The 15,337-nt window shown below is 38.2% G+C and overlaps 1 protein-coding gene across 2 annotated transcripts in view; it reads right to left on the bottom strand.

Annotated features, from left to right (window-relative positions):
* Positions 1-15,337, bottom strand: part of LOC139687021 (hydroxymethylglutaryl-CoA synthase 1-like) — a 56,667-nt gene that overhangs the window by 17,149 nt on the left and 24,181 nt on the right. The window contains exons 1-4 of one of the 2 annotated variants that reach the window (XM_071584117.1): positions 13,917-14,079; positions 9,947-10,182; positions 9,663-9,863; positions 7,084-7,209 (exon numbers count right to left, since the gene is read on the bottom strand). In XM_071584117.1, coding sequence (XP_071440218.1) covers positions 7,084-7,209; positions 9,663-9,863; positions 9,947-10,182; positions 13,917-13,924 — 571 coding nt within the window. In that variant the 5' untranslated portion in view covers positions 13,925-14,079. Of the gene's footprint in view, positions 1-7,083; positions 7,210-9,662; positions 9,864-9,946; positions 10,183-13,916; positions 14,080-15,337 lie in introns of those variants that run through there. The other variant, XM_071584118.1, reaches the window with a different exon arrangement.

The following is a 15,337-nucleotide window of genomic DNA, read 5'->3' as shown; positions in this document are numbered from 1 at the left end:
GATTAGAAAGGTGGATGAATGGAGAAGACGGAAGAATGTAAATACAGAGTTAGGCAAAATGAAGTACAAAGAGTTAAACAATAAATTGAGGCAGGCAACAAATAAAGCAAAAGGAGCATGGTGGAAGACGCAGTTGGAGGATATGGAAAGTTTGCAGAGGAAGGGTAAAATTGTTGCCCTGTGCAGGAAAGTTAAATCTTTAACGGGAAGTAAGAGAGGAAGATCTATGCTAACAGCTAGACATAAGGCGGGTAAGATAATAGCTGACACAGGGAAGATCCAAGAGAGATGGAAGGAGTATATAGAAGAACGGTATAGTAAAGAACTTAGACCAACAAAGTTAGACGTTGAAAAAGAGTATGATGTAGAGGAAGATAGCTTAGGTCCAGGCATACTCGATAATGAAATAGAAAGGGCATTAAGGGAGATGAAACTAAATTAGGCCATGGGGGTAGATAACATACCCGCGGAACTATTGAAATGTTTACGAAAATGTGGGAGGAAGAGGCTATTTGGGCTCACTCATAGTATCAATGAGGAAGGAATCTGGCCGGAAAACTTTGTGGGATCAGTTATCACTTTTAGTTCCTATTCCGAAAAAGGTAAAGGCTACATCATGTGAGGACTACAGGACAATAAGTTTGGTATCCCATACAGCTAAAGTTGTTTTCAGGACCATTAACAAAAGGATAAAAGGTAGGTCAAAAGATTACTTAGTGGATGTTCAGTTTGGGTTTAAGAAGGGGAGAGGTATGCATGTTGCCATTGCAGTAATTACATTATTAATCGAGAGGAATATGGAATACAACCAGGAGGTATTTGCCTGTTTCTTAGACTTCAAAAAAGCGTTTGATAAGAGTGAATTGGGAAAAACTAATGGGTATTCTGCAGAAAATAGGAATAGATTGGAGGGATAGGAGGCTAATCCACAACCTGTCTACATGTCTCAGACTGCTCAGGTGCGGGTGGGAAAGGGAGAGTCCGGATGGACAGTGTTAGGAAGAGGTGTAAGGCAGGGTTGCCCATTATCACCGTTGTTGTGCACCCTGTATGCAGACGAAATGATTAAAGAGGCATGGGAATACCTGGGGGTAGGAATGATAGTGGGCTGGAAATTCGTAAAATCACTTAGGTTTGCTGATGATCAAGCTGACCAATAGTATGTCAGTCAGCCAAGGGGTTGCAGGCATTGCAGAGCGAATTGGAAATTCAGTGTGACAGGTAAGGGATGAGAATCAATATTAATAAAGCAAAAGTTATGCGATTTTCTAGAATGAAAAAGGCTAAGCTAAACATTAAAATAAGAGGGCAAAAAGAAGAGCAGGTAGAACAGTTTACGTATCTTGGAAGTGTTTTGGATCAACACGGTCATAGTAGTAGGGACCTAAGGAGATGAATTATGCTAGGCAGAGGCTTTCACAAGGAGGGAGTTAATGAGAGGGACGTTGAGTAAGGATGTTAAGAAAAGACTCACAAAAACTTTGATATGGAGCGTTTCTATGTACGGTGGGGAAACGCGTCATTGAAGCAGGAGGATAGACGTAGACTGGAGGCTTTTGAAATGTGGGTTTGGAGAAGAATGGAGAAGGTGAAATGGACAGAGAAGAAAACAAATGAGCAAGTATAAGGTGTGGTGGGTAAGGAGAGGGGTTCCTTGGGAGAAATCCTATGGAGGCAGGAAAAGTGGCTGCGGGGGTATTGACCGGCAGCGGGATGTTGAAGACGATAATATAGGGGGAATGTTAGGCAAACTGGGAAAGGGAAGGAACAGGATAGGGATGTTGGACGGGATAAAGGGAGGAAGATAGTACTCAGAGATCAAGAGGGGTCTAATGTAGAGTAGGATACTGGATTTTGTATTTTGTCAGGAATCACAAAATATTTATTTAGTAGCTGTGTCCATCCAAAGACCTACCTTAACCGGTAGATTACCTTATAAAATATAATAAAAATTATGAGGTGAAATAACTGTAACAGTAGCAGATCTGTATAAAATGGAATGCAATTAAAAAAGCATGCTTTCAGAATAATTTATTTTTGCGAGACTCTTCTTTAAAAGTTGTGTACCAACTATGCAAATGTTTGGAGTTTTTCAATTTTCATTACACAACACACATTGTCATTGTTTCAATCATTAACACATGGTTATGATTGGGTAAATACCATAATATGAAAGATAAAGTGCGCTCTGCAGTATTACATTTACAAAGTAACAAAGGAAGTAAGATGCACTTTAATGAAGAATTTTAATTAAATGTGGAATGAGAGATACAAACGATCCAAATTCATTCTTGGCAGGCTATCATGCATGTCAGAACAATCTATTTCATTTGTAGAAATCAAATTGACAACACACAGCACACCAATGGATCAACCTCTAAATGTTATCACAATTGGTCTGCAAAAATCTTATAATGGAAAGCTATGGATGATATTAAGGTTTAATCATGAAACAGATATTATAAGAGCTACTGGTTCTCAAACAAGCAGCAATGAATGATAATGGCTTTAATTTAGAGTAAGAATTATCCACAGTTGATTATCCAGGTGAGATACCCCGTAATGAGCCCATGGAAAATTAAAACATGTTTGCAATGTGATCTTTCAAGACCTTTAGACCCAGCAGTATGATATAAGCTGGCTGCTTTTAGATCATCTCTATATTGCATGGAGCTTCAGATATTAATAAAATAGTAGGGAAATATAAATTATTAACATCATTACGGATTCCCCATGAAAATACCATTTTAATGCCATTATTAACTTGCGATAGGAGGGTAAGTGATGACCATCTTCATTAATAACTTCATGACTTATGAAGTGTGTGGTGCATATGCATAAGTTGCAAGGGCATTGTTTGCGCACAAAGTTATGTATGCTGTCCCTTATCCTTAAATTCTAAAGAGGGACTTAGTAAATAGCATAATTTCCACTTCCCACGCATGGCCTACGCCCACATGTACTTAGTGTAATTTCTTCATAATGCATAAGCACACCTTTTAGAATCCAGGCACCCCTTTAATTACATCTCTAAATATAAACACAGTTAACAACCTGAAGGTCGGTTTGGTAGATGATGGTAAGGTTCACCTAGTACTAAGCCCAACAGTATGTGTGCATCAGAGTAGGGGGGCCAGATCCTTTCCGTGTTGGGTATGGTTTCCCAGGGAGATCTGGTACCCCAAAATTCACACAGCTTGGGTGGAGCTGAAGGTGCCTGAGATGAGAAGGTGCCAGGGAATCGAACCCAAGCCCTATAGTCAGTAGCAATTGGACCACTGCTTGGACCAGAATTTGATCCCTTACCCCTGGACGACTGCATCGCCCAACCCTGGACTACGGCATCCCCAATAACTTCTCTGACCCGGAAAATCAAATTCCTCTTCTTCAGCAAAAGAATTTTCATAATCAATTGTCTGATTGTTTGTATACATGGATATAGACACTAGAATTCATTTTCAAACGTGAAACCCTCTATTTCAATTGATGCTTATCACTGAATGGATTTCTTTCGACCAATTAGTTGTTCCTGTATTGTCACTTTAACAATACTTGTTTCATATTTTACTGCATGGAATTCTGATTGGTAGAAGCATCTTTACTGAATAGGTGATAACAGAATATTATTTAAGCATGAAATTTCAGCAAATTATGCCATACTTCAACTTAAGACCGAATGAAAAGATTTATTACGTGAGTAATAGTATGAAATACTGCATGATATCCATCACTTACACAATGCAACAATTGTTATAAAACCTATAATTTGAAAAATGTGGTTGAGTGTAATAATGCACCATTTAATAATAACAGCAAAAAATCCTTCAGAAGTGTTCTTTCTTAAACATGTTTAAACCTTGGTAAATCATTAGCTAAGCACATGTGTGAATGTAAAATAATGGAAAAGGCTTGCTGATTTGTTTCTTTAATTATCTTTTAATCGATATTCAATTCATGATTCTATTTATTGGTAAAAATCTCACTTCACACACTGATAGTACCTATTTAGTATCCCTTTATATGGAAATCTGATATGCAGAAAAGTGAATGAATTATTGTATAATTTCAATTAATGAAACATTTTAGTATTAGTCATTAAACGTAATATAATAGTTTGATTTCAGAAGAAAGACAAGGTTTATCAGTTTTAGTGTTATGCCATTTGATAGTATGTACAACAATTCATTCCAAGAACAACTCTTCCCAAGATCTCATGTTTTCACACTTGATCAATAAAAACAAAAAAATGGGACTAATTTGATGATTAAATATTCATTTATCAAAAATCACTTAGCATTTAATTCACAATATATGTAACTTATTCAGAAAAAAATCAGCTTTGTATAATTCCACTTAGCACCATACAGTAACCAGCTAGTTACTGGCCAACTGATTACTTCACGTTAATAATGAGAAAGGTTGCAACAAAGCTGTGAAAAAAAATTAATATGCATATGGATCACGGAAATGATGAGAAAAAGAGCTAGTAGAGGCCTCAAGGAATAAAGCAAAGGCTCATGATGCATCTTTTTATGAAACCTTTGAGAGACAAACTGTGAGCATTAATTAAACTTTTCAAAAATAAGCTTTCAAACTTCCCTTTTCACCCAAATACTATGAACCCTTCATATCTTTTAGATATTCAGGGAATCCAAAAGAGAAAAATTTTAAATGAATCTATTTAGGATGTTAATAAATTCTATATTCTAAGAATATAACCTACTTGCATAAGTAAGGTATATAACACCCATTCACCAAGTAAAGGGATAATGAATGGTCAGGCCATGAAAACTATTATGCATAAGTAAAACTGTGACTTCACCATTACTCGGCAGATTCAAGTGGGCACAGACAATGCAGATGGGAGTGTTCAAAATAGGAATGCTTTTAGGTACCATGATAGATGGCAAGATGGAATCAGCTTTAGGAGAGCTGAAAATGTTGTCATTGGAGAAGAAATAAGGGGTGGAACAGAACAAATGTAGATACCACAGGAATCAGGAAAGACCACATACTGCGACCAGGATGGCAGTAATCGTGGGTATATACTCTTTTAGGTTGGTAGATTTCATGTGGAAGTGTTTATTCACTGGCTAGAGAGAAAGATAAATTTACCCAGAAAGTTGCTGAAAAATCTGGCATGATTGTGAGTGGAAGAGCACATCACTAGAAGTGGAACAAATCATCTGCCACACACCATAAACTTGATGCCCATTTCCTAGCTTTGCCATTCAACTATTTATACCAAGAACTGGGCATTAAAAATGAAATTTCAACAATGGAAAGTAAAACAATACATTCTTCTTGATGAAATTAAGAAATAACAGAAAATAATAGCAATTCAACAAAAGAGTATATCAAATTTAAGCATGAAATGCAGGATATTTTGCCATAAATTAATAAAATTAGCCTGCATTCCAAATGCAATTAATGATTTCAATGATGAAAACAGTAGAGGAAAATCTAAATAAATTATTATCTAATTGTTCATAAAAACAATCAGGCATAGCGAATTAATTTACTAAAAAGACATTTTAATCTTGACAATGCACTTTCCCAAAGTTGTCTTTAGCCTAAATGTAAAATATTCAATTCTAACACATGCTATTTTTAGTTCTAGTATCCTTTCAGTTAAACACAAAATATTGAATTTTTTAGAGGATCATTAATGTGTCACACCACCAAAAAAATGCATATTGCACCCGAGATAAATATGTGAAAAAAATGTATCCATGCATCCAAATATTCTGAATTGCTTCTTATGACTCAAGGTTCAAATGCATTCTCTATTGTATACATATTTTGAGGAAGAGGATTAAATGCATTTATATAGCATGATGGCTTATATTAAATGAGAAATTAGGACAATCAACCACAATAGTTTGGAGAAGAAATTAATGTACACCCTGTAAATAAGAGAAGACAGGACTGGAGCAATACCTTTGAATTTCACAAAAATATATGTTTATTACTTGATGCTAACAGTATATCTAACTGACAAAGGAACCCGGGAATGGAAATACAATTGTAAATACCTCGAGAAGTCTTAATTACACATCCTAATAAACAATAAGCAGCCAGGAAGAAAAAATTAATTTCATGAACTATATGAACAAGAAAGGGTTAAATAACTTGGCACTGTTTCAAGGGAAACAAATGTTTATAAATGCCATCTATTTTAATCCCGATGCTAGGGCAGACTGTGAAAATTCAGAAAAATTTACAACAACAGAATGAAGGAAATTTGGCAATTCACTTCCCCATTTCTTGTGTGAGAGCCATAAACTCAGCATGGCAAATCATCAAAATGGATTGAACATGCATAAGTTGTCCTTTTTTTAGACAAAAAATCAACAACAACATGAATGCAGAAGAACTAAAACATTGACTATGCATAGAACATTGTAAGGCAATAACTATATAAATATCTCTACTGACCGAAGGGGTATACGAAGTACCATGCAGCTGCGGTGGAAGCTACGTTGGCCAGACTGGACGTGCTATAGAAACACGTATAAAAGAACACCGAACATCAGTAAAAAACAAACAGTGGAAAACATCAGCCATTGCAGAGCACATCATGTCTGAGCCAGGACATAAAATAGACTTCGACAACACGAAAGTCCTAGCGAAGAAATAACATCTCTACTTCCCTAGGCTAATTCATGAGTCTATTGAAATAGCGAAACGGCCACGGAATTTCAACCGAGACGACGGCTTCCACCTGCCAGATACCTGGAAACGCTTTTTGCGTGGGGGGGAAACAGTCACCAACGGTCAAAAAGAGAAAGGCAACCACCACCCCCACCCTAACCCCCCCTCCCCAACACATAAACATCAACGCCCGTTAACGGTCAAAAAGTGAAAGGACCGAGAACCGGGTATAAATACCGGCGGATCAGCTAGCATAAAATTACTTCGCTCCTGAAGACGCTCCCTGCAACGGGAGAGAAACGTTGAGCCAAAAATGTCTCTCACGCAGTCCAGCCCGAAAACTACCTCTGCAATAACTATATAAGCATGGATAACAGTATCCTGGTAATACAAATAAGTGCTAACAAATTCCAAAAAAATATAATGTACCTCGATCAAAAATCAAGGGTGCCTCAGGACCAATCAGCATGGCCACAGCACCTGCACCACCAGTAGGACGAGCATTGCCTTTTGCATATAAAGCTATGTCAGCAGCCACCACAATAGCCAATCGACCTGAAAAAAGATACAGTTTTAAACAAGGTGCTGTGTATGCCATAGGAAAATTAAACTGTAGTGGTTAATTAATTACACAGCCCTTCATCGATTTAGCAAACAATTACTCATCAACTCTATGCACTTAACAGAGTGGCCAAAAGAGGGCTCCCATTCCCCTTAGCCACACAAAGAGAAGCCTGGTTTTGAGAGCAGAAGGCAGCAGACATTTTAACTGGGGACATCCATTGGAATTAGTCTGATTCACTGTTTAGCAATGCATTAAATATGATTTGTATCGGTGGTTTCTGGCATAATTTGTCAGTAGCCACATATATAAGTGGTACTACATCAAATGTATTATTAAAGGACCACTACTCTTATATTCTTTCTTGGGAATGCTGCCCAAAGGGGAGACTACCCATCCCTGGGGAGGGGAGAGGATTTTACTAAAAGGGAGACCCTATATCTACTCTTTCAAACAAACATTTATTATCTTCTTACTCTCCTAGTATCTCACAACTTAATCTTTACGTGGGTGGTCCCAGAAGTACCCGAACCAACAAAGAAAATAAAAATTTTGGATAAAAATATATTTATTTTTCAACATAATCTCCTTTCAGCTCCACACACTTTTTCCAGCGATGTTCAAAAAGTTTGATACCCTTTTTATGATAAGAACTGTCTTGCTCCTCATAATAGCCATTAACTGCCAACATCACTTCTTCATGGTTAGAAAAACTTTGACCACCGAACCATTTTTTCAAGCCAGCAAAACAATCTGAGGAGGCTAAAACTGGCGAATAGGGTGCATGAGGTAGCAGTTCAAACTATAATTCATGAATTTTGGCCATTGCAATAACAGATTTGTGAGCTGGTGCATTGTCTTGATGAAACAGCACTTTCTTCTTAGCCAAATGCGGCCGCTTTTACTTGATTTCTTTGCTCACATGTTGCAATAAGTTTGCATAATACTCGTCTTTGGTAGCTTTGCCTTTTCCAAGATAGTTGATGAAAATTATCCCACGTGCATCCTAAAAAACCAACGCCATGACCTTGCATGCAGATGAAATGGCCTTCGCCATCTTTGGAGGGGGTTCTCCCTTTTGAATCCATTGTTTTGATTGTTCTTTTATCTTGGGTGTGATGTAATGGACCCATGTTTCATCCATGGTTATGAAATGGTGAAAAAATTCTGCTGCGTTGCTGTGAAACTTTGCTAAACACTGAATTGAAACATCTTCATGACACTGGTTTTGCTCGAGTGTGAGCAAACGCAGCACCCATCTTGCAAACAGCTCTCTCATGTCCAAATTTTCAGTTAATTTGCAATGTACCACACTTTTTGAAATGCCTACTATGTCTGCTAGCTCATGCAGTTTCAGTTGACGGTCATCCTGAATCACTTTGTGGATTTTCTTCACTGTTTATGGAGTCATCACCTCATTTGGTAAACCAATGCGATGCTTGTCTAAACAGTTCATGCGGCCTCATTTAAACTTTGCTACCCAATATTTTACTGTTGTAAACGAAGGAGCAGACTCACCCAGAGTAGAATCCAGTTCAGCTTCTATATTGGTTGGGCTGAGGCCTTTTAAATAAAAGTATTGTATCAAATAATGATGACCAATATTCTCTATTTTCACAAATTCATGGAAAACATTCACCACTGATGTCTGCTAAACAAATACTAAACAATGTAGCATCTTCAAACTTGAAACATATGCTTTATAGACTGCATACTTACTAATACAGTGATATTTTTCAAATAACTCCCGCTATAACTAGGTCAGGCCAGGTACTTATGGGACCTCCCTCGTTATTCAAAATTTAAGACAGTCTGGTAAAAAAGAAAGTTAATGAATTCCATAACCATGAATACTTTTGAGATCTTTTCAAATGGGACTTCGGGTGTATTTTCAAAAGGGAATAATATTAAATAGGCACATTGTCAAATTAATTAATGAGGAAGGGAGCAATTGATGGCCATTGAAAAACCACCACTTCAACCTTATTTTTTTAGATAGACAAAGCATTCCATACTTTGAAAGATTGAGAGTAAGCTCCTCAAAAACAACCAACTTCCAAGCCTGGAAATGTTGTCTAAATGCTACCTATATTACAATGGTGTTTCATAATTTGATCTGTCCTAAACTATCAATGGACATGAGAATACCATCATTTAATGAATAAAACTGTCTTCCCATTATTAAATATTTGTCACCAAGAGGTGATGGAAGAGGATGAACAATCCAAATTATGATTAGGTATTTCTTCACGGGCAGTTAATATCATTCCTCACTCAATCACACACCACAGGAATGATAAGATGTGTTTAATCAGTTCATAATACTTTTTCAGGGCCAGGTACTGGCGTCATGGCAATACAGCATCAAAAGAGGTTTTTTGAGAAAAACATATAAGTACATATCAACCTCATCTTGGAAGTTTGGGGACTTGGAGAGCCAACCTACCATCCCATGCACTTGACTCGATCCAGGAAATTGCATTAAATAAAGCAGCAGTTCCACCATAGCAGGCATTTGTGGTGTCAATGCCTTCTATGCTGTAGTTCCCATGCTCTTCAAAGATTTTCATCAGCACAGATTTCACACTCTTAGATTTGTCAATGATAGTTTCAGTCCCAACTTCTAATCGGCCAATAGAGGCATGATCTGCAAGGCAAGTAAAATAAAATTAAACAGTGAACATAACAGAAATTACAAAGAATAACTAATACCACCTCAAAATAACATACCAATACTGTTACGCTCCAAAAGACAAGTCACAACAGTGAGGCAGAGGGAATTGATATCTTCACGGTCAGTGCAGAAGCCCATTTTTGATTGGCCAAGGCCAATGGTATATTTCCCTTCAGATACCCCATCGAATTCCTCCAGTTCCTTCTGATCCACATATTGGGAGGGGAATATTAATTCTATTGCCTGTATTCCAACATTGTCAGGCCATCCTGGCTTCCTATCCATATTGTGTCTGCAGAAACAAAAGAAACAATGGATTAAATGATTTCATATTAAGATGAGACTGTTCTCTAAATTAATCCATAATCCTACTGATCATAATAGTATACATTTGAGATATGCAATGATATTTCCAAGTGGAGAACCATCCCTATATTTCCTAGTCATGACAAATTTTGACTATTAAACTGCCTCTGACAGAAATATCATGTTGAGCTGAGGTGCGTAATAAAAGAAACTTGGTTAAAATGATTCAAGAACCTCAACCAAAGGAGTATTACAGCCCTACAAGATTCTTTGACTGGAAAAAATTGGGGATGTCAAATATGAACAATCTTGAACCAGAGAGACTTCTACTGTTGCATTGTTTTTAAATATGTCAATTTTACTGTGCCAAGTCCTGTACCTCATTTCCATTAATTTTAATGTTCATTAAAACATTAATTTCAATGAATTCATTGCCTTTTTTATAAAAAAACAAACAGTATTTAACAAATCGCAGAACCGATTTGTCGATTGGCTAAAATTAACTACAAAAAACAACAAATTAAAAACTTGATTCGAAAACACAGGTCCTACTTTTTGCAGCGCGGTCACACTTGGCTATATATGGTCTTCTCCGCAATACCTGATCATAGTTTCGCGGTAAATATTACTCTTTAAGTATAACTTCAAAGCCGAGACAAATACAGCAAAAATTAAAGAAGAATGACTTAATGCATTTCTTGGACGGAAGAATATATCGCAACATACATCGGAATGAGCCACACGCCAACTCATAAAAAATCATTAATTTTTTAAACAGTTAGGATATTGTGGGTGAAACCTGTGGATGTGAATTTTGATCGTGAAGAAGGGTCAGCAAACTTTCGAATGCGTATTAGTTACCTTTACTGCCGGTAGATGGTATCTCGGGGGCTGAAGTCATGGAACATGAAACAAACGGGGATTCTAGGAATGCTCAACGAACGCATGTGTTTGGCGTTTCACTTATTACCAATTTACAGCATCCGAGATCTCTAAAGACTTTCATCGAAATTGAATCCGTCATCATTAGTCAAAATATAACTTTTCATACCTCAAGACGGTCATAATTTCACACTCACCTTCCCACTATTCAGCGAGTTATAATTACAACGGAGAAACTTGCCTTTGCAAAATATATACCACATTAATTGTATCAAAAAGGACTAACGAGCATTCTCTTATTACTAAATCGCTAAATTTGGAAAACGTTAGTTATGACTAATGTAAGTTGTGGAATTGAACTTACTCAATAGCAATACTTGATCCAGTCTCGTGAAATGGTAAAATATTCAACATAAGGTTATGCATTCTTTAAAATTTCAGTCGGCCGATCAATTAATTATTAGCCACCGAAATTCTTATGTGGATCTGATTCACAAAGAAAATGTAATAGAATTTCTTCGCGCCCACAGGAATCGCAGCCGTGAGCTTTTTAAATGAATGATTTGTAGTGGATTGCATTGAGTTTTTCATAGTAGTATGGAAATAAAGCTAAAATGCTCACGAGACGCCTCATTACCTATGGATATCAGGACCATTTCTTATTGACTTCACGGTGACATTTATACATCCCATTGAGCCCCGTCGGTCGTGCGAGCTTTTATTTAAGGCTCAGGGGATTATATTCGGTGTGAATTACATTGAAACTAAGTTCTGCAACTGAGAAAATTCACCAAGAATTCATGAAAGTGGAAGTTCAATTTTCCAAAAATAAACGTATGAGGAGTTACCCTCGTCTTCAAGATACTACTAAAATGGCTTTATACCAGTAACACGATCTGAAGACGCCCTAATTGGTGGCAAATATCATGTGTGCACTTCAGTACCCTAACTCAGCGATCCGAAAAATTTAACCGCAGAGGAATGAACTTAGTGCTGCATTATTTAAAATTTCTTTCCGACTGGCGAATCTTTACTCCTCCAACGAAGCCATGGGTAAATATAAGCATTAAATATGGAAAGTGAACGCGTGAAAAAATATATAATATATTGTACATACAGAATTGTCGCCTTATTTGAGGTGAATAGGTGATTATAATGAGGGAGAACTCGTGTAAGTGTAACCCTTCTCTCAGGATTAAGTTACTCGTATCATGTAGAATCCCTTAAAAAATAAATATGAGATAATTATAAAGCATACAAATGCCATACGAGAAAGGGATCATTAATCTTTGCTAAGGTCCTGTAAACATCGAGTTTACCGAGTGGTTCAAAAGGGAATCCAAGGTGCATGAAGTAGTAATACCCTACGGAAATCGCTTGACAGTTTTCGATTCATTATGAAATATTATTTGTGCTATAGCCAAAGAAAGTTCGCAGAAATCCATTAACAAGTATTATGGAATATGCAGCAAATCAAAAGGCATTAAAGGCTTACACAATCTATACCATCTACCAACTTTAAAAAAGTACTCACATTTTGATTGAAATAGGAGCGCTAGTAAGCAAAAGAATTCGGATGACAGCGGAGTGATCTCTCTCCTCAGTCTGAGAGTAACACATAACGTTCACAAAACAAGACGAAATACGAGACAAAATCCGACTTATGATTTTCTTCCTTGTTGAGTTAATGTTTCAATATGCAATCCTCACTCATGATAGACAATGAAACAACGAACGGACATTCTTTATGCCTGAAAGAAAACCACTCTCATTCATACGCTCTTTGATCTAATTTTGCCATCCAACCCGGGATTGAATCGCCGTATTTCTCTAGGTCACTCCACCCCAAGGGAAAGGCTAGGGAATTAAGTTAAACGGACCAGTTCTGAAGCACAACATTAAGAAGAAAAAATTAAGTGGAAATCTAAGATGGAGCTGGTGGTTTTCACGCCGTCATTTGGGCGAGAGGAATCAAGGCAAACCCCGGGGCCTATTTTTGCCATTGGGGAGAAAGTTAAAAAGAAATTTGGACGCACAGAAATCTCGTAAGCTCTGAAAATTAAACTGACCCTCATAGGAGGCAAACGGATCTGCGCCTCCAGGCGGAAATCACATGCACGGTACCTCAACCGTCTAAATTGAAATGTCACTGAGCAAACGTCACGCGTTAAACAAAAGTATGTCATACAGTTGATACACAAGAAGCGCCGAGGATAATGACCACTAACAGAAAAGACACTACCAAAATATTTTGCAGGCTATCTTGTGCCACTGGCCTACATGACGTCCCGCCATTCACGAACATACCGAAATGTGGGTCGAGAGATCTTTTTCCTACACGGAGGCCAACCGGTAACGGTATGCGTAAAAAATATACACTTGGCATCCTATAAGTACGATAAAAATTTAACCTTCCCTTCAGTCTATACTTTTAATATGGGCACATCATCCGCGATAACTTAACGTCAAAGCATTCCACTAGTCTCGAAGGCGATGCGCTAAAATTGCCACGGAAATGTTGAACCATTTCACGATTAGCACAATTAACTGATGAAAACACTCATTTCCTCGATACTTAAAAACTTTTTACGGCGAAATGGGGTCCCAGAGAACGGCTGAAAAATTTAACCACTAGACACTAAACCAGATCACCTTCCTTCTAACACTGATCCCTTAAAAATCACAGCAGAAAGCATGCGTCATGACGGCTGAGAAGATAAGTACGCTTTCGTCACTCTCGCAAACAAACACTATTAATGGCGATTACATTTTAACTAGAGACTCCTCTGCGAAGGATACGGATGGTATTGGAGCAGCAGCACCAACACGAGAACTTACTGGTCCATGATTCCCCAAGGCACTGCACAGGCGGCTTGAGTTACAACAAAGCGCGCTCGCCGAGCAGTCGGATGAAAGCAACGGTAGGCGCTCACCTACAGACGGCAAAGGTATGCACGGACTAACATCCGATGGGTCGGTCACTTAAAGCAGGCGCAGAGAGGTGATTGGTCAAAATAAAACTGGACGGGTAAGGACGGAAGATAGAGGAAGCGAGAACTGGGGAAGAGGGTGGAGGTGCGGCTGGTGAGTCTGGGGCCTGAAAGCAACCGGGTGGAAAGCAGCCGAGGAGGGAGGAGAAAGGGAGCAGTGAGACGAAGCGGGAGGGGAGGAGAGGCGACAGGCATGGAGAAAGCCTGCTGCTCATTAGTATCCCCTGCGAGGAAGAGTGAAAAAAAACCACGATCGCCCAATAATCGGAGATTTTCTACAAAGCCCTCTCGTCTCATTGGAAAGCGGACGCACCTATCTTTTGAGAGAAAGATCGGGCGAATAGACTATGAGACTGAGAGCGAGAGGAGGCGAAGTAAATTTACCCATTATCCTGCAATAGACAAAAGGGTCGGTTAAACAGATAATCACCTGAGCTACAAAAATCACAAGTAGCATGAGGCATCCAGGGTCAGGGGTATTACCGTGACGACGGCCGATGTCATGGTCATATTGCCCGTAATCTTGGCTCGATCCCATAGACACACGAGAACACCTAAACCAGTTTTTTTAACGGGGTCAAGTTTAGCTGGAGGGTCACGTTTTCACACAGGATTACGGGGACGCATTCCTTGACTCTCTCCACTTCTACCTTATGCCGAAGTCGGTCGCGTTCCAGAAGGGGAGAAGCTGCTCTTGGTGGTAGAGTCGCTACAAACGGCGACGACATATGCGAGAATTAGGATTTTAAGCTCTTAAAAAATATGCTACCGAAATTAAACAACCGGAAATGGGAATTCGACACATGAAATACTTGAGAATAAAGCTCCACTTCTAAATTCAACTTCACTGCAAAAATCGTATGTTTTACACGCTCTCACGAATGAGGTCACCTAGGCTGATCAAGGAAAAGCATACATTCTGTTGAAAATTCCATGATATGTGAACTATTAGTAGTAATTACTCACAATTCACGAGAGTAAAATACACAAACGTATGTGAAGATACATCAAGAAAGCTTCACTAAATACATTCGCTCAGTTTTGAAGATTTAACAGCCAACAAAACGGGTTAATAGGTGGAGTGAATATCGATGCAATGAGGTAATACAATTATTGACACAAAATGCACCTCCCATGCTACGTGAATACGGGTTTTAATTGACTATGTGAGATCGTATCATAGGTATCTAAGACGCAAATTGAGCCTAAAATCATGAAATGGAACCCATGTCCTAATTCCACGAAAGATGCAAGCCCGAAAATATTCTC

The sequence above is a fragment of the Hetaerina americana genome, unplaced genomic scaffold (genome assembly GCF_022747635.1).
Source record: "Hetaerina americana unplaced genomic scaffold, ioHetAmer1.1.p SCAF_16, whole genome shotgun sequence".
Lineage (NCBI taxonomy): Eukaryota > Metazoa > Arthropoda > Insecta > Odonata > Calopterygidae > Hetaerina > Hetaerina americana.
The sequence above is the reverse complement of the archived record's forward strand: the minus strand, read 5'-3'. Positions and strand labels throughout refer to the sequence as shown.